General features: G+C 37.6%; 1 protein-coding gene across 19 annotated transcripts in view; it reads right to left on the bottom strand.

Moving 5' to 3' along the window:
• Positions 1–18,156, bottom strand: part of NRXN1 (neurexin 1) — a 675,655-nt gene that overhangs the window by 383,602 nt on the left and 273,897 nt on the right. For 10 of the 19 annotated variants that reach the window (XM_088053912.1, XM_088053915.1, XM_088053923.1 and 7 more), the window contains 3 exons: positions 10,331–10,714; positions 2,599–2,802; positions 371–397 (listed from right to left, as the gene is read on the bottom strand). In XM_088053912.1, coding sequence (XP_087910038.1) covers positions 371–397; positions 2,599–2,802; positions 10,331–10,714 — 615 coding nt within the window. The remainder of the gene's footprint in view (positions 1–370; positions 398–2,598; positions 2,803–10,330; positions 10,715–18,156) is intronic. The other 9 variants (XM_088053919.1, XM_088053925.1, XM_088053926.1 and 6 more) reach the window with 1 other exon arrangement.

Here is an 18,156-nt window from a genome sequence, read left to right as displayed (position 1 = left end):
AATTAGAAAGAGGACATGGGGGAAAAATGTGCAACAGCTTATCAGAAATGCTGGTTCAAAAATTCTATGGCTACTGTCAATAAAATAGCTCATCTAGAATAATACACTACTACAGGCACAATTTCCTCTAGGCTTGTTTACAACCTGTAGATTGTTTCCTTTTTAATATTTTAGTTAATGTCATGTCCCATGGGAAGGACAAAAAACAAGTGTTAAAGTATATGATGACTTTTTACACAGTGATAATTAATCATCACATTTCATTAATAAATTATAAAATGCTTGCAAGCTGTCCACAATCTTTGTCATTCTAGTTTGCATATTTTATAATGGTGGAATAACATTTTAAAAAGTTTGAATAGGCACTTACTGGAATTACAGTTAATCCTGATACAGTCTAGATGGGGAAGAATAGATGAAAAATGAAAATTTATCCTTCAAGGTAATAGCTGCAGACATCCAATAAAATCACAGTCCACCCTTCCGGGGACAGACACATGCAAATATGGCCACTCCATATCATCAGTCTTTACACAGTGTTATAACCCAGATATACTGCGATAAGTCTTTACCAATAGAAACGACAAATAGGGTAAAAAATGGCCAATTTCAAACAAAGCTACATGGTGACAAATCTAAGTGAAAAGTCAGGATTAAAAGTCAAAGATGCTTAACTGAGGCAGGCTGCAACTTTCTCCCCATCTGTGAAAGAACAGGTAATTTCTTTCAGTGCAATTAGAAAGTGCTCCGTCACAATGGGTCATAGAGCAGGCCAGGCCACAATCAGACACCTTGGACAACTTGTGGATAGTATAACCTCAAAGGCTCGTCTTCAAAAGCTAAGGATTGACATACAGCTCATCGCCCAGGCCCAAAATAAGGGGTTGTGGGCTTACACATCCTTAATATCTAGATTTTAGAAATGAACGGTGACTACTTTAAAGCTATAATAATACAGAGAAAAAAAAAAATCACTTATTTATAAACACTCATTAGAGAATGAAGAGAATCCTTTCTATTTTAAGATTATTTTCTTGCCTGACTAAAAAAAATAAATAAATAAAAAAGAGAAAGGGGAAAAAAAAAAAAGTTGTGTCGGAGGAAGGAACACTATTGTTAGGGCATAGACTTATTTAGTTTTTATTGACTTTCATGAACTATAGAAGTAGGCAGAGGGTGGTGTTTTGTATGTAAAGTGAATAACCTGATCTGTGCAAGATCCTCTGCCGGGCTACCTGCATTCATTTATTACTTAATAAAAAAAAGCCAAAACAAAAAGCCAAACCCCAGACCCTACACCACGCTACTCGGTTTGTACGGCTACTCCTGCTTTACACCTTTGAGGAACATGTATACCATCAAACCTAGATTTTGTTTCCATATAGCTGAGTTTGTCATGTGTCGTCAACCGCATCAGAAAAGTGGTTGCAAACAGCCGAGGAGCAGCACCTGCACAGCCCCTTTACAGAAAGAGCTCGGAGCCTCCCGCCGTGGCCTCCCTGCAGGAGGGGACAGGCAGGGAAGGGTCACCCGCGACACCCTTTGCTCCTCCTTCTCCCTCCTCACCGCTAAACACCAGGGCAGCGTTTCAGTGAGCAACACTTTGATGAAGTGGAGGGCCAGGTGGTTATTTTCTTACCCCACACTCCCTTCTTTCTAAGTCTATGACTAAAGCAATAAAATACTTCATTCCCTTTAAAAATAGCATCCCCCTGAATGGGAATAGCTGCATGGGATGTGCATTTTCCTGAGCATACTCCTGTTCTGTTTCAGATCCTGACTTGGACTTATTCATAAACGTGGCAGAAGTGCTTTTATTTCTTTATCTACTATTTTTTTTTTTAAACTAGAGAAAACCATAACCTGACATTTGTCTGTCATATTTTAAACAAGGAAACCAATTTTATTTTATTTTTTTCTGTAAAAGGGCTTGTGCCTCCTGTGTTCACAAGGCTGTTTGCTGAGGGCCGCAGTCTTTGGGCATTGAAGGGTTGTGTTATCGTTCGATACTACAAAAATACCACTACAGAGTTGTTTAAAAAAGAGGAGATGGATTTAATATATATTTGACACCTAAAAAAAGGAGACCAAGAAATCCATCAGTGGGAGTATCTAACTGCAACATTTTCAGTGTTAAAACCAGAAAGTCTTTGATATATTTGCTTGTCATAGATTAATTGGTGGAGGTAAAACTGAGCTGACCTTCATATATGTTGTCTCTGCTTGCACACTGAAATTGTGAAATTGCTATTCTGAAGAAATTGTGGAAGGAGACCAATCTTCCACAATCAAAAAAGCCAATTTAGCCAAAAAATACCACTGATGAACTTGTCTTCTTTTTTCATAATACACAACAGTACAAAAATATTGTGATGGGTAATGTTAAGACTAAATAAAGAATACAAAAATGCAAAAGAAAACAAAATAAATTGTAATAATGGTCGTGTATTTGTGTACATATGCAAATGATGCACTGATGTGTGTTTATATATCATTTCAGTTTACTTTTAATGTTAAAACAGGCTGTTTCATAAATGTTTGCAAGCAAACAGAAAAATGTAAAGAAAATGTTAATTTCTTGGAGGAAGAGGTTGTTACCTAGGTTGACCGTTAGCTTAACTCGTCCTGCATCCAGCTCTAACCGAAGGGTATCAGCAGATTCCCTGGAAGTTGTCGCCATTAAAATGCCATAAGCTCGCTGAGACCTGAACCTTAGAGAAACATCTTCGGCCTCTGTGTGCATCACCACAGGAAGCTGTATTTTCATAAACATACTTCCATCATAGCTTAAAATTGTTGCCTCTGGAAACACAAAGGAGAAAATCAGTTGTTAAAGAATTATACTCTGTCTACTGAAACTCCTTAAAGGTAAGATGGTATACAAAGTCAGCATGATGCAGAAAAATTATGTATTACTTTTCATTATTATTATTATTTCTGGGATACACAAGGGAAGTTGGATTTGGGGTTTCGTTAGGGTTTGTTTTGATTTGTTTGGTTTTTAAGTGGCATATCTTGGTGCTCTTTAAAGAAACTAAATTGTTCTTTAATGACCCAGCCAGACACGTGTGCATCTTCAGCGAGATCAGCAAAATCACCTGTAAGGCAATGCTTGAAAGACCAGGCCTGTACTGCTCAAAATAGGTCAATTCAGTAAAAGATATTCAGGTAACCTGAACAAAAGCCCACTGCCTGCCTGTCGCTCCCCTAGACAATCACCTTAGGATGCTTCATGTACAAACCTACTGGCATTGCTACAGCCGTGGGCTGAAATTGTCATACGGCGAGTAAAAATCCTCCTGAAATGCGTGACTGTCCCCAGCACAGTTTGGATGGGGCACAGGTTGTTCCATGACTGCAAAATCCATGGTATGGACTCAAAAATGCTTATATGAACGCTACGACAGCCTCAGCAAGAGGACTGAGACTGGAATTGGCATATTGAGGGTAACATCTTAAAACCCCCAGGATGAGCAAAGAACTGTCACTTTTAGACATTCCAGGAAACACTCCTGGCCAGAGGCTCTGGCACAGAGCAGTCACAGTCTGTTAGACCCCAGAGCAACCAGTCACAAGTCTTTTTTTTCCAGCTTCCAGGCTGGTAAAGAGAAAGGTAGCAAAGAGACTGCATTTCTGCTCACAAGGAGGCACTGCAGTTCCTAGAAAGCAAAGGAAACACATTTCTGAACCATATTTGTAAGTCCTTTTTGGCAGGACAACCAAACCTTGTGGGCAGAGAGCACCTCTGGGAAGCTTCTCTATGCTTCAATTTGTTTCAGTGTAATGGAGACAGTTATTTAAAAGTTTATTGTGGTGTCAATAATATTTTCAGGGACTAATACTATGTTAAGTATGACAACTACATTTGCCAAAATTGTTCCCACAGCATATCTTGTAGGCTGCTAAAGGCAGATAAGATCTTCAAGACTTCCAGCCTGCAGGATCCATGGAAGGACAAAATGTTCTGCTGATTCACTGAGAAGCAAAGGTGATAGATGGTATTTTCACTAAAACAATCAGAAAATGGCTTGGGTTAGGAGGAAGCTTAAAGATCACCCAGTTCCACCCATGTCCCCTGCCATGGGCAGGGACACCTCCCACTAGACCAGGCTGCTCAGAGCCCCATCCAACCTAGACTTGAACACATCCAGGGGTGGGGCATCCACAGCTGCTCTGGACAACTGTCTCCTGTGTAAAGAACTTTAAATTCCCCCAATACAAACTTGGAGAATACACTCTGATGTTGGGAAAAAAGTGGTTACTGAGACTGCTGTGAAAGTCCTTAGATGTAACAGGTTATAAGAATGTACTTACAGGTTTGATGATTTCTGACTATGCAGGTAATCACGTTTTCAACATACTTTAAATCTAAAATTGCTCTGTGAAGTAGATTAAATACTTAACTTGCAACAATTTGAGAAGTAACTTCAAGTCAAAGAGTTTTCAGTTGAATGGGATTTGTTTTTTAATGCTTTGTGGTTTTCATTTGATTTGGGGGTTGTGTTTCTGTGTTTTTTGGGGGAAGTCATGAACAGGGGCTTTCGATTCCTTCCTATATCTAGCTGTCTAGTCTGTGTATAAAAATTTCCCAAGGTCTTTATCAAGGTAAACATAATTTAGATAAAGAATTCCAGGAAAAAAACACTAAAGTTTCATTATATTATAACAGAAAATATTTTGTATTGTCTATAAAAATCTATCACATTAATAGCACTCAGGGTTTCCATATACAGAGCAAACCCAACATTCATCAATGCTAGAGTTCTGTTGCTAACAAATTATCTTAGGATAATGTAAAAAAGAGAACTGTCAGAATCAGCACTGCCACTGTTTGCCAACTTTCCTGTAATTATTTGAGTTTTTTTGAAAATTGCAGAAAAAGGAGAGAAGGAACTTAATTGGCAACTTAATTTAATTGGAGATGGCCTGTGAATAACACCATGGTGAGCAGACCTGATGTGATTAGATACTTAATCCTCCTAAGCCATACTGTGCCAGTATTTTGGGAACAGATGTTCCAAGAACAGTCCAAAGATACTGAACAGAAGACCAAATGACTTAAAAGCTCTGGGCAATGAGGAAGCCCCCTCATGTCAACTAACTCCTTTTAATATGTTAATATGTTCTTTGCAAAGCACAGGCTTTCTAAATATGAAAGTGTCAAAGGGGAGAGGAAAAGTAAAAACAAAAAAAAACCCAACAACCTCCCCCACTCCAAACTACCAACAAAAAAAGAAAACACAAGCAGAACCAAAATCAGAAACAAAGCAAGCCAAAAATGCAAAGGCAAGTGGATAATAATAAACAAATCAAAAACAAACAAAAAAGAAAACAACCCCAAAAAATCCAAACAAATCAGAACCAAGCACAAAGCTGGCAGGAATGTTTTGGTAATTTACAAGGCCTGGTCAGTAAGAAAATGACCTGAATGACAACAGGCACCAGTTACAAAAACCTTGAAGGAACAATTCAGCTAAAATTATGTATTACATTTTCCCCCCTTTTGTTTTGTTGCTCTGGAGCAACTAATTCCAAGGAGTTTCTAATCTTTGCATGAAATCTCCACTGCTAAATATTCTCATGCAAGTATCAGAAGAATATATTTTTTTCTCTTGTTCACATTTCTCTTAATTATTAGATCAAATTGTAATAGACTTAGTTTAGACTAGGATGTGATATTCATTTAAAGAAAGAAGGAAAAGAGTCAAAGTTTTACTACCACATCACTGTTGGAATCATAGCGCTGAAAAGAAAAACAGCAGAAAATCCTTACAAAATAATTACTGACTTTTTTTTTTTTTTTTGGCAGCAGGTAAGTGCATGCAATAGAGTTATTAAGAAATAAGTGGCATTATATAATACAGAGATTTATATAAAAGAATGTTTTATACATTCATTCTTTGACAGTTTTATAAACCGGACAATTCAAACTGTTCCTGCTCCTGTGGTAAAAAACAGCCAACCAAAACACACAAATGAACCAAACTCTAAAACCACCCCCACTGAAGGGTTCACTTCCTCTCTCAGTTTTTTTCTTCAATTTCTTTCTTGTTAAAATCTTCACAGCTAGCTAGTCTTTCCTATGTACCCACACACCCCCCCACCTCAATTATGTCTGTGTCTGAACCCAAGGATGCACAGATCAGTACTGACATGAGAGGAGATTCAGGACCTTAATTTGCACTTGAGCTGGGATTACCTAAATTGCTCAAGAGACTGAGGCACCCACGCTTCTGGAAACTTTCCTACATCTGCCCCTACCCTAAGAAATACTGAACTGGATATTTTTGGAGTGAAGTAGAATTTCCTGAATAGACGTGATTCTTCAATTCACAGCTTATTTAAATTAAAGTGAAACAAGTATGGACTAGGCATTTGAATTTCAGGGCTCTTTCACATAAGTTTTGGAGTCAAGTTGGAGTTTTAAAAACATGATTCTTGGTGGGTACAAATGCCTGTTGCACATATTTAAATAACTAAACGGGATCTTGTTTCCTCTGGACCCTTTGTGGTGCCTGTGAATTCCCAAAGACAGAATTATTAAATTTTTCCTGCTTTTTCAGTTTTAGTGTGTCTGCAATAATATGAGGACTGTACTGCATCCCACTGAGCCATTTTTAAACCATGAAATCACCCTCTGTGTCTGCTGTCACTAAAATCCCACACAATCTTTGCCAAGAAATGACAGACTATACAGTCCAGAGTCATGCCAGGATATGTATGAGCAATCTGGATCATCTATTATCAAGTGTTCAGGTTTACTATCTGATCCTGTTTTATTTACCAGTACAAGCAGAGCAACAATGTTGTGCCCTGAAAATGCTCCCCGCTATATATGATTTTACTCCTAGAAATTGTGTGAGTATTCAAATATATTGGCTACTACTGAGTCAAGTTTAAACGTTTTGTTCTCTTCCCAGGTGTTTTGTGTTTTCTCCATAGCATCTTCTTCAGACCACCTGGGCCCACAGCTTCAGCCTGGAGAATTATAGGGAACATTTCCATCAATCTGATAGAAGCAATTCTCTGTATGTGATTATTTACTGGACAATAAGTGAATAGAAGCTGAAATTATTCCTCCCAATTCCTACACTGGTGTTATTTCAGGACTGAGGTCCTAAGCCACACTGTAAGTTTGTTACCACTTTAACACACAGGACCAATCAGTTAATTTAAGACAGTAATGGAATTAGTATAATATTTAGAACACCTGATTCTTCATGCTACCTATCCTCATGCCACCTCTATTATTCCTACTTTAAAATTTTAAAGCATCCAGGTATAACACAAGAAATGAAAGCTACATTTCTTTAATGTGTATAAGTGGATGTAGGGGTCTGTGCATACAGACATATGGACATCTACTTTAAACAGATTTTGTCTTTAGAAATTTCACCTTCATAAATCTTTGTATGCTTACTTTTTCTTATCCCTGTTTTTTCTGATTTTTCTATTGTTCCTGGCCATCCAGTCAAAAGAATACACCTGCAAAAGGCTTTGCCAAGAGGCAGTCCCTCACTCAGTGATCCACAAAGTAAGAGAGGACACTAAGTTGTATTGCTGTGACATCTGTCCATCCATCTGCTAGAGTCTTCATAATCTACTAAAGCAAATCTACAGATTATGCTTATGTTTACCCTTACTGAAAACCAAAAAAAAAAATCAAATATAACTTGCAACAGGATAAAATTGATGTGTATATATATATATATATATAAATAGACCACTGTGATATTTCAGGGGTTTTGTGCACTAAATTATTTCAGGTTCTGTACTGTATGCTAAAGTTCCATATATGGATATTGGCACTCCTATTTCAGGTGAAATAATATGAAAAATAAAAATAAAAAAAAAGGCAATAGAAAGTAGCTTCACACTTTTTTTTTACCCAAGACACCTTAATTATTTAATGTTAAATATTCTAGTTTAATCTCCAGTATTTTATTCTAAAGCTTTCTTTTCTTTGTGGAACTGTATTGATTGCCAAAATGAGGGTGTTCCCCTTTTATTCAAATTAGTTTGAGCAATTGCAAATGTGGAATTTTTTTTTTGTTTATATCACCAAACATAAAAGTTTATCAGTTCCTACACACGGGTAGTAGTTGTAATAACTTTGCGTGGCAGGATGCCAACACGACGCTTTCAGAATCCCGAAAGCTATAATCTTATTAATGCATGACCACTTGGGATATGAATATTACTGAGAAGACATCTCGTTTCAGTGCAGTTCCCTCTGGACAGGGAAACCCAAGAGCAGGGAATGATCTCATGCTGCTCAAGTGCCACACATTTCTGCTGGACAAAAACCAAATGTTGCTGTGGGAGAGCCAACACCACCACTCCAGTACCGCCATTCCCACCAGGAGAATGCGCTGGGAAAATGAAGCCTGAAGCTGGACAAGGCTTGAAAATAAGGCGTGGGAAGTAAAAGGCAGAGATGTTTCTTTATAAAATATCACCACCTGTCCAATACGTGTATGGGAAGTTTCTGTGATGAGGCCTCTTTGCAGATCTGCGTGTATTTATGTCTCTAAGGCACATGTTTCCTGTCTTTTCAGTGGAAATATGAAAATGCAAATGGGTTTTTGCTGGAGCCCCTCTGTAGTAGGAGGGTTTGGCCACAGGGTGGTACACCAGCCATGCTAAACCGAGGGCTGCGGGGATGCAGCAGGCATCCCTTATCCCTCTGCCGGCAGGAGCTGCAGGCTGAAGAGCTCTCAGCAGCTGGCCAGGAGACAAAGGCACAAACAGCCCAAAAATGAGACAGAGAAACCCCCCAGAAGAATCTGAGCATCTACTTGCAAATGCTGATACTACAGTGGAATCCATACTGCATAACTGCACATATCTACTGACGTACAACTTAAAACATCCACTGGGGGTTTTATTTTCTAAAGAATGCATTTTTGTTTTATCTAACTCGAAAAATTAATTAAACAAGACGAAAAGAACTTACATTTTTAGTCAATAAACTTTAGGTTTAGGTTTCAGGTTGAAGATAAATCTGAAGAATATACTGTGTCAACTGTGACATGAAAAAATACAACTCCTGGCATTGAAACACTTTCTATTCCAATAAGAGTAAAAAAAAAAAAAACCCTAAAATATTTAATAAATTTATTTTTTATCATTTACCTACTTATATTAAAATATTTTAACGCACTGCAAATTTAAATAAATTACAGGGTTTTCTATCTATTAACTAACCTCAACATCTGCCTTCTTTGTCGCTATCCACCTTTTCAATTAAATAAATGGAGTTTGTCAACTGCATTGTTACCTTTTCTAGGTAAGAGAAATGCTCAGAGATTTACGACAACTACAGAGAGTTTATTTGGGTACTTGGATCTATTAAAAAAGAGATTAGCAAAAAATGTTAATTCCTACTGACGCTTCTGCTTTGACTGGGTGAAGTTCTGGCCATGGATTTAAGTGACACTGTGGAATTCAAAAGTAAATTTAATTATATACTGATATTGACATAAACAGGCAGAGAACATGATCTCAGTTTGGAAGTGGAATGCAACAGTTTAGCTGATGCCTTAAGATTTTAACCTTTATATTTTCCAAATCCTGTGCTGCATTAGTGTGTATCTCTAAACTTCATACAAAATGTTAACTACTCCTTACACTTTGGTCAGAAAAAACAATTCCCCTGAGCCTGGAACCCAAGGTCACCCTACAGCCTCAGGCCCCAAAAAGTATAAACAAAAGTGAATTGGTGGGGGGAATAAACTGGGGAATATGACTTCATTACCTGAAGCTGTAACTGGAGGATTAACCCCTGATATGTAAATAGACCAAACTTACATCTGCCTGAAAAACTCATGACCCTTGTCCTTCTTGGGTGAAGTCTCTGGGAGGCTTTTGACTGCCCAAGGTGTATCTATTGAAGGCCTTTAGCAAGTACCCACTTTATTCTCTTAACTTTGTCTAGTCTCTGCTCTAGGGGCCACTCCAAGGCATCATGGAAAAGCAATCATATTTAAAATTGCTTTCACAAAGCTTTTCAGAACTCAGCAATGTACAATGAGACACAAAAGGAGGCATATTTTAGGAGATATTCAGCAGTACTGACTGTGTCATAGCCACCTAATACTTCATCATGCACCTTAGAGTCTCCCTTAAGATATTTCCCCTAGAATTACTGTTTTGAGCCTAGAGCAGGGCTCCACCTCACTTCGAGTGAAATCAAGGATGCTTTTTTTGCCTCAGCACAGTTAATGGTAGTTTACCATTTTTAATCATTGTACAGGATTTTATTTATTTTATGGTTATGCTTTTTTTTTAATACATGAAAGTAGAAGTGCTCTCATCTCATGGAACCTACCTCTTTCGCACGATCTGCCAAGGTACCCCGTGCCAGAGCAATCACACACATATCTGTTCCACCCATCCCTGCACACACCATTGTTTTTACAGGGGTTGCTAAGGCAAGGCTTTGCAGTTTCTCTTGAGCATGAGGGTTTTACTCCAGCTGTGCTTTGAATTTCAGCCATCTGTCGAATATCTTTGCTTTGACCATCAATGAATAAATCTCTAATGCAGCCGACATAGCCATAGTTGAGGAGTGCTGTCCACACTTCTGTTGGGAAGACCAGGCCTGCTTTGTTTTCTGGTAAGCCTCCAAGATACAAGTCATCATCCAAGTCAAGGATTTCACTTTCCCCTGGTGCAGTATATGGAGTACGTAACGTGTTCACAGATATTGTCCCTGTAAAGACAATAAAATGCATGATTTTCAAGATATTTGATTTTGGTACTGCTTTTTTTACTCATTTATCTACATGTCACATTAGCTCCTGGCAAATAGCTATAAGTGAAGCAGAGGTATTTTATTTGTGCAGCTATATAATCATAGATACACTTCAGTATTTTAATTGCAATGTAGTCAGGAAGTTAATGATCTAAAAAACCTTTACGCACAACACTGCATGAGCACAATATGAAAAAACCCAGTCAAAATCACCTTACTGATCTCACAGGTACAGGAGAAATGCAGTTCATAGTTATTTTCAGGAACATCCTCATTGTGCAATAGCCACAACAAAAATATCTTCACTCCCTCATATGTATTTCAAAGCCTTAAGGCCAGGGTTGCACTGATAGGTTTCAACCTGGGAGGCAAATCTGAGCCTTTGGTTTGGGCCCAAAGACACAGTATTTTGAAAGACTCTCACCACTTCCAGTGGACTTTAAATAGTACTTTTTTTATTTTTCTTTAAGTGCAGAAGGAAAATGCTCTCATCAGCTGCTAGGCAGGCAATCATTACGAAGGAAGTGATGTGGTTCTGGAGGGAAAATCAATGCCTCTGACACTTATCTCTAAATGTGTGCATGTTACAATGAGAGGGAGAGAAGATGTACACACACCTTCAGGACACCAGAAATATCTTTTCTATTTAAGTCTAAAAATTTAATAAACAAAATTGAACCTAAAATAGAGTTCTCTTTATGAAGTGTCTGAACAAAGAAAATGTAATCATCAGCAAAGAACATTTTTTTGATGGTACTTTGTTTAAAATAATGAGGTTTGCAACACAATTTGAATAAGCAGAAAAACAAATTTAGTACATACATTCACAGAGCATACTTATACTACCCAATTTTAATTTTAATTCTAACTAAGATCCCTTAGAAAAAGAAATCTTCATGTAGATCTTCAAAGAAGTGATTCCTTATCACTCTACATGGGTACAAAAGCAAACAAAATATAAGTCAAAATATTATATAGATCACAAAATAATTACAATAACCAGTCATATCATGCAACACTTATCTGCTGGGCATAACATTGGAAGTGTATTAGTGGTGACAAGACACTGAAGAATTGCATTTACCATGATGAATTTAGCATACATATATATATATATACAAAGAGAACATGATTCACCATCTCCACTGTTAGCCTGAAACAGATTCCAGAAGATAACACTGATTGCCGAAAATGCTTCCACTGTGGTGGGAGTTGTGCATGAGAAGAAATTCACACTTTACACAGCATACATACTAAAATGTGAGTTTTAAGCAAACAAAGGCAGGTCAGAAAAAGATCATTCTCTTACTTGGGTACAGCCTAAAATTTAGGCTTCTCTTTTAGTAATGGAGTCCTGTGGAAGCTATATTTCTGTTCTTTTGTTGGTTCAGTAGATTAACTTCAACAACATGGACAGAACATCTCAATAATACATCTTTCAATAATATTGACAGAATACCTGAAGAATTTGCATCGCTAGTAAAAGCTCTTTGGGATAAAGGTCTCAGGAGGTCCAAGTCCCATGTGAGACTTGAGACGTGGATTTTAGAAGGGCTGGATACCACAAGCAGTCTCCCTACTATCAGAAGAGTACTAACAAGATAAAAAAAAGGTTTGCATAGCATTTTTGCATCTTTAGAAGCGTGTCTAAAGAGTGAGGATGTGGTCAGTTTTCCCTTTTATGCATCATAAGGAATGTTTTCTGTGTCAGTTGAATAATCACATAGATGAAAAAGCAAACTTCCAAGAAAGTAAGTAAGAAATAGGCATGCTGAAACAAGATACTTTTTCTTCCAAACTTCCATCTGTTTAAAGCTGATAAGATGATTATGGTTTGCTAACTTGAAAAATTTGTTGCTGCTTCTCAGCTTCTAGAAGCAGAACTTGGCACTCATATGGAATGCTTGCTGTAGGTTTGACCTTAGGCATGCAGGCATAAACATTTTGAGATTTGATTTGATTAATCAGATGCATCAAACAAGGACACTTGTGAATGACCTGTCAAACCAAGAGAGACTTTTCAGAGAGCATCCTAGGGTATCAGAAAGGATGGCTAACAGGCAACAGATCTTTTCATCTTTAAAAATGTTAGAGACGTTGTAAATATAAATCATACTTGTTCTCGCAGTGTTTCTTACTGCTATTGTTGCTTGCTGCCATCTGTTGATGTACAGGCTAATTTAGGACCAAACACTCTAAACCCATGTTCAGGCAGCACCCACTTGTGCACCCACAGAAGTTAACTCAGCTGCAGCTTCCAACAGCAAGCTCCTACACGTGAACAGAGCTACTTTCTGCTGGACAAAGACCTTTGTATTTTCATGAATTAATGAAAAATCCTAGAACTCCTTTTGTATTAAAAAAAAAGAATCTACTATGTCTTGATTGCTTTCAGCTCACAGAAAAAGACAGATAAATCTCTGCTAGTATAGCTGCTACTCTGTGTTCCAAGTGGAAGCTTTGAAAGCATAGAAGGCTTAGGAGGGTGAATGATAAGGGAAACTGGTGACTGTGAATTATAGTAAAGTGATAGATTGAAGCAGGAAATTTTCTTCTCTGTGTCATAAAGGATTACCCTGAAAAGAGCTTAAGTATTATTTTGAATAGATGTCAACAGCTTCTTAAAGAAATGAACTTTTTACCTTCCTAGGCAAAAGAAATGAAACCCCATAAAATATTCTGTGTGAGAAGCCCTCTGAAACCTTATTGCAATCATGGTATCTAATGACTATGGGTAGAAAAACATGATAGGCAGTGACACAGCCATCACTGTTGGTGATATCCAAATTACCTTTTACATATCTCTGACAGAAAATGCAAACTTTACTCACTAATTGCTTTGTAAACACAGATGAAAAAGAAAAATCCAAGTAAAATAAGGGAATATAAAAATATTCCAAAATACAGCAAAAATTGCAGAGTCCTTTAAGGATCCTACAACAAAAAGCAGAACTCAAGTTCATAGAACATAGGCCTACAGAAAATAAACAATGGTTCCATTAGCACCTTCGGATTCACAGTGTGCCCAGAGCTGAGTCAGAGGTAGCACATACTGTTTCATCTTGGTGAGGTTTAAAGCGGGGTGGGGGTGGGAGGAGTGATTTTTTAATTTTTTTTTCCTAGTTTTGCTAGTTTATTGCAGGGGTTTGGGTTTGTTTTCCTGTGGTTTGTTTGCGTTGGTTTTTCTTGGTTTTTTTTTTTTTTTAAAGCTTGTTATCTTTTTTGAGAGAAGCTTTCTGAGTTCTACTGAAAACATCTCAAGCTGGACCTCATAACAGTGGCAGAAACTACCACAGAAATTTGGGACTTTGATGCACGCCTCCTTTGATAGGCTTCAATCCTGCTTTCTCTGGGTATCATAGGCAGATTAAAAGGAATTGTTTTGATGCATCATCAGTGTGCTTCAATTCATTTGGATGTTTCTGCTCATGAATGTGAAAGGACATCACTTTCCATAGAGGAGGAAAGGGAAGCTAATGGAGCATACAAATGTCTCACATGGCCAGCACAGAAAGGGTTAATAAATTTCCCTGTAAAGATACTGTAATGCCATTCTCAAGACAGAATTGGCAAATTTTACAAGAGCAAAGAATGGGACATATCTTGTTTAACAAAATAACCTAGAGACAGCAGATATAGTGAGGAAGCAGCAGATTCAGAGGAGCACTGGATGTTCAAGAGAGAGCAAAAATTATAACTTTAAATTGTAACATCTCTGGAGTAGGAGCTGTCCTTAACCTTTTTTTCATAACAGCTCCCAGAACAAGATAAGCAGTGATACCACTTCTTTGAAAAGAGCCATAATGCCTTCCAGGAAACAAGCAGCTTCCATGCAAAATTTTTTAAGGCTCAGGGTGGGAAATAATTTTTGTATTTCTACCAGAAAAAGAAAGCAATAAAAGAATGATAACAGCATATGGCTTGTCCTGCTCAAAAGAAGTAAAAGGGAATGATAAAGACAAGAAGGTGGGGGGTGACATATTTAGTCTGGAAATTCATGATCCAGTTTCAGATTCTAAAAACAAGTAGTATTTCTTATCTCCAGAAATTAGACATAAATTTATGTAATGACCTATAGCTGTTTTGATTCTGTAGCATTTCACCTGAGATCACAGTGCAGTTTAACATTCAAAAACTTCCTTCTGTATTGGAAAAGCAGTTTGAGAGAAACTAATGAAGTTATGGTTTTCAGCAAGAATTATTGACTTAAAGGATAACTGATTAGTGAGAAGTCCTCTAAAGGACAAGTCGACAATATAAGTCAATGATACGACACATATGAGCAAAATGGGAAATATACCGAGGATTACAGAAAAGTCTCTTGTACCACTTGGCTGAGCATTGGTTAAGTTTTATCTTGAACTCTGAGAAAGATGCAGATCAGCCAAAGAAACTGCAGATCATTGAAAGAATAGTCCTTAAAATGCAATATAAACCCATCCTTCCAAGTTTGAAAACTTGAAATAGGAACATGCAAATCTGGCTGTTCTTAAAAGGTTGAAAAGATGTGGGAATACGTAGAAGAGTACACATGAAAAAAAAAAAAAATAAACCTGCAACAACAACATGTGTAATGGACATCAACAAAGTTCACTACTGGCAGTGAGATATTGATTATATAGTTATAGTTAAGCTCTAATTACATACTCCAGAAATGATTTGTGGTGTTCAAGCTGAAACTAACTTTAGTTCAAAATTTCAGTGATTCAGCCTGTAAATGCTACCTACCTATGAATAGATGCTGATACATTCCGCTTTACGCTGCCCTACGCAATTGGAGGTTGACAAGAAGAGTAAGTTTCCTCCCTGATTTCACTATGTAATGGTGGTTTCCAAAGGATGAATACTGGTTTAGCAAAAAAACGTTTTGGATGGTTATCCTTGCAGATGGCAAACAGTTTTAAAAAAACAATAAAAAATACTTAAGTCTCAGAAAACAGTTATTAAACCTATCCCTACTGTGTTGCAAGAAACACTGTGAGCAAAGACCTTTACAGCTGCTTCATGGTTGTTTTGTATTTAGTTTGGGTTTGTGGGCTTTTTTCCTAATTCTTTTTTTTTCTGCAGAGTTTGCAGTACTGTTAAGAGCAGAATAGACAAACATTTCCCTTAGGTATGACTTAATGAGCCTCTCCAATCATATTCATTATCTCAGCAATTTACTTTTTCCTGAAACTGTGTATAAGAAACTAAATCATATTTCTACACCTTATCTCTCTCCTGATGAGTTAAATATGAAGATTTTAAGTGCAGCTACTGCAACTCCTCTGATTTCTCTGCTTATCTGACATGGCCTATTTCAGTTGCTTTTTGTGCCTGTGAAAAACACCTGTTTATTAAGAAACATGGAAAAATCAGAGCAAGGTATTAATTCTGAATACATCTGTGCTAAAACACAATAAAATAGCTGTGATAAGGACTGTGGCTGCAGCATGCAGCCCATGGCAAAGACACGGCACTTATGAGGCAGCTCTGAAGCTCTGGTCCTTCCCAGAAATTCAGGATGTACAGTTCAGGAGTACTGGGAGGAAACTCAGGACACAGCAGTTGCTAGCACTTCTGCACACCTAGCAACAAAGATGGACCACAGGAGAATATCTTATGAATATTTCTCTTTGCCTAACCCTTAAATATTAACTAAATATGGTCTCAGGAACTCCATCCTACCAATGATCTTTTTAGGTAAGAAAGCACTCAGAGTAAGTCTTACAGGAAACAGAATGGAATTCTAGGGTGAAAACAAGAAAAAATAGGTCAAAACTTCTTTCAGCAGAAGGAAATTAAAAGGCACCATCTCTTCCTTCTTCCTTGTATCTCTCAAAATCTGAGTGGATTGACAGAACTACTAGTGAATGGGACCTGGTTGATTACAATTTAAAAATGTGTTCTCATTTCTTACATCTCCCTCCCCATTCCAGCGCAGTCCCAGTCAAGCAAAGGCAAAGTCAGTAGTTTAGAGTGGATGCTTACTGTGACTGAGTCTGGGAGAGAGCAAAGAATGAGAAATAAATCGAGTACATGCTGATCCAGCTAATATGAAAGTCAAGGAAATTAGCAAAGCTCCTTGAGAAATGTCACAGCATTCTACTACAGGACGGAACCACTCTGCACTGGATTTGAAGGCTAGGAGCAAAAGGTTGCAAGACACCAAATTTAATTTAAAGAAAAAAAAAATCACAGTTTATTTAAGCTACTTATTCATTAACAGAAGAGTCTCTTCCTTTACACTTGATAGCTAGGGATATATTATGTCAATGGCAACAAGAAAGTATCAGAAAAGCAAATTTTTTTCTGTACAAGGTATATTCATTCAGTTATATAAAAATTCTGAAGGAAAGCTAGTGAAAATTCATGTGATTTCTAGTGTGTTTGGTCTAGGCTAGAGAAAAGAAACCAAAAAGCATCCTGAATGTAAAGTGAATTTTATTCTTCATGGGTAAAACACACCAACATGCCTAATGTGACCACGAGGTGGAGGAGGATGAGATACTCAGGGCAGTGAGGAGGGCACACAGCAAACTCACTGCCCTGAACTTCAGGAGAGCAGACCTTGGCCTCTTCAAGGCACTGCTCAGTGAAGTCCAATGGGAAAAAGCCCTGGAGGGCAGAGGGGCCCAAGGATGCTGGCTGGTATTCAAGGATCACTTTCTCCAAGCTCAGACACGATGCATCCCGACAAGGAGGCAATCGGGCAAAAATGCCAGCACGACTTCATGGATGGATAAGGAGCTGCTGAGCAAACTCAGAGCAAAAGAAGAAGCTTTCAGAACATGGAAACGAGGACAGGTGGCTTTGGGGGAATAGAGTAAAATTGTACAGAGTGATAGCGATAAGGTTAGGGAAGCCAGGGCCCAGTTAGAATCAAGTCTGTCCCTCCCCCAACCCTTTTTACTATTTCCCTCTATATCACATTTACTGCTACATAAAAGCTGTATTTTTTACTTTGGCACATGGTCTTGTTTGCACCTTAATACAGGCAGAGATCTCTCTCTAGTAATTTTAATAACCAGATCTTAACATTGTTAAGACAAACAAAAGCATTGCCAGTGTTATTGTCACTTCTCCTACCATAAACTATTATCATATGTATTAGAATAACAGAAAAACTTTGATTCTGTTTCAGATTGCAGTTAAAATTCAGTTTTCCAATCCATAAAGTTGCATATTGTATTCAGTATTCATGGTAATAGTTCAATGTCTTAGAGTTAACAGGTATTATGATTAATTTTCAACAGTGATGGGGGGGTCCCCAAAATTTCACCTATCTTGATCATAGGGAAATCATCAGATGGATTAATTTTCTTATTTAAAATTCTACTTTAAAAAATAATATGCAATCCAGATCACCAGGCAGGTTTTGCTTCCTGAAATTACTCCACATTCTTGCTGATGTCCATCAA

The sequence above is a fragment of the Pseudopodoces humilis genome, chromosome 3, assembly GCF_049639895.1.
Source record: "Pseudopodoces humilis isolate 2021_Gansu_Grassland_sample_001 chromosome 3, ASM4963989v1, whole genome shotgun sequence".
NCBI lineage: Eukaryota > Metazoa > Chordata > Aves > Passeriformes > Paridae > Pseudopodoces > Pseudopodoces humilis.
Note: the sequence above shows the minus strand (reverse complement) of the source record. Positions and strands in the feature narration are given on the sequence as shown.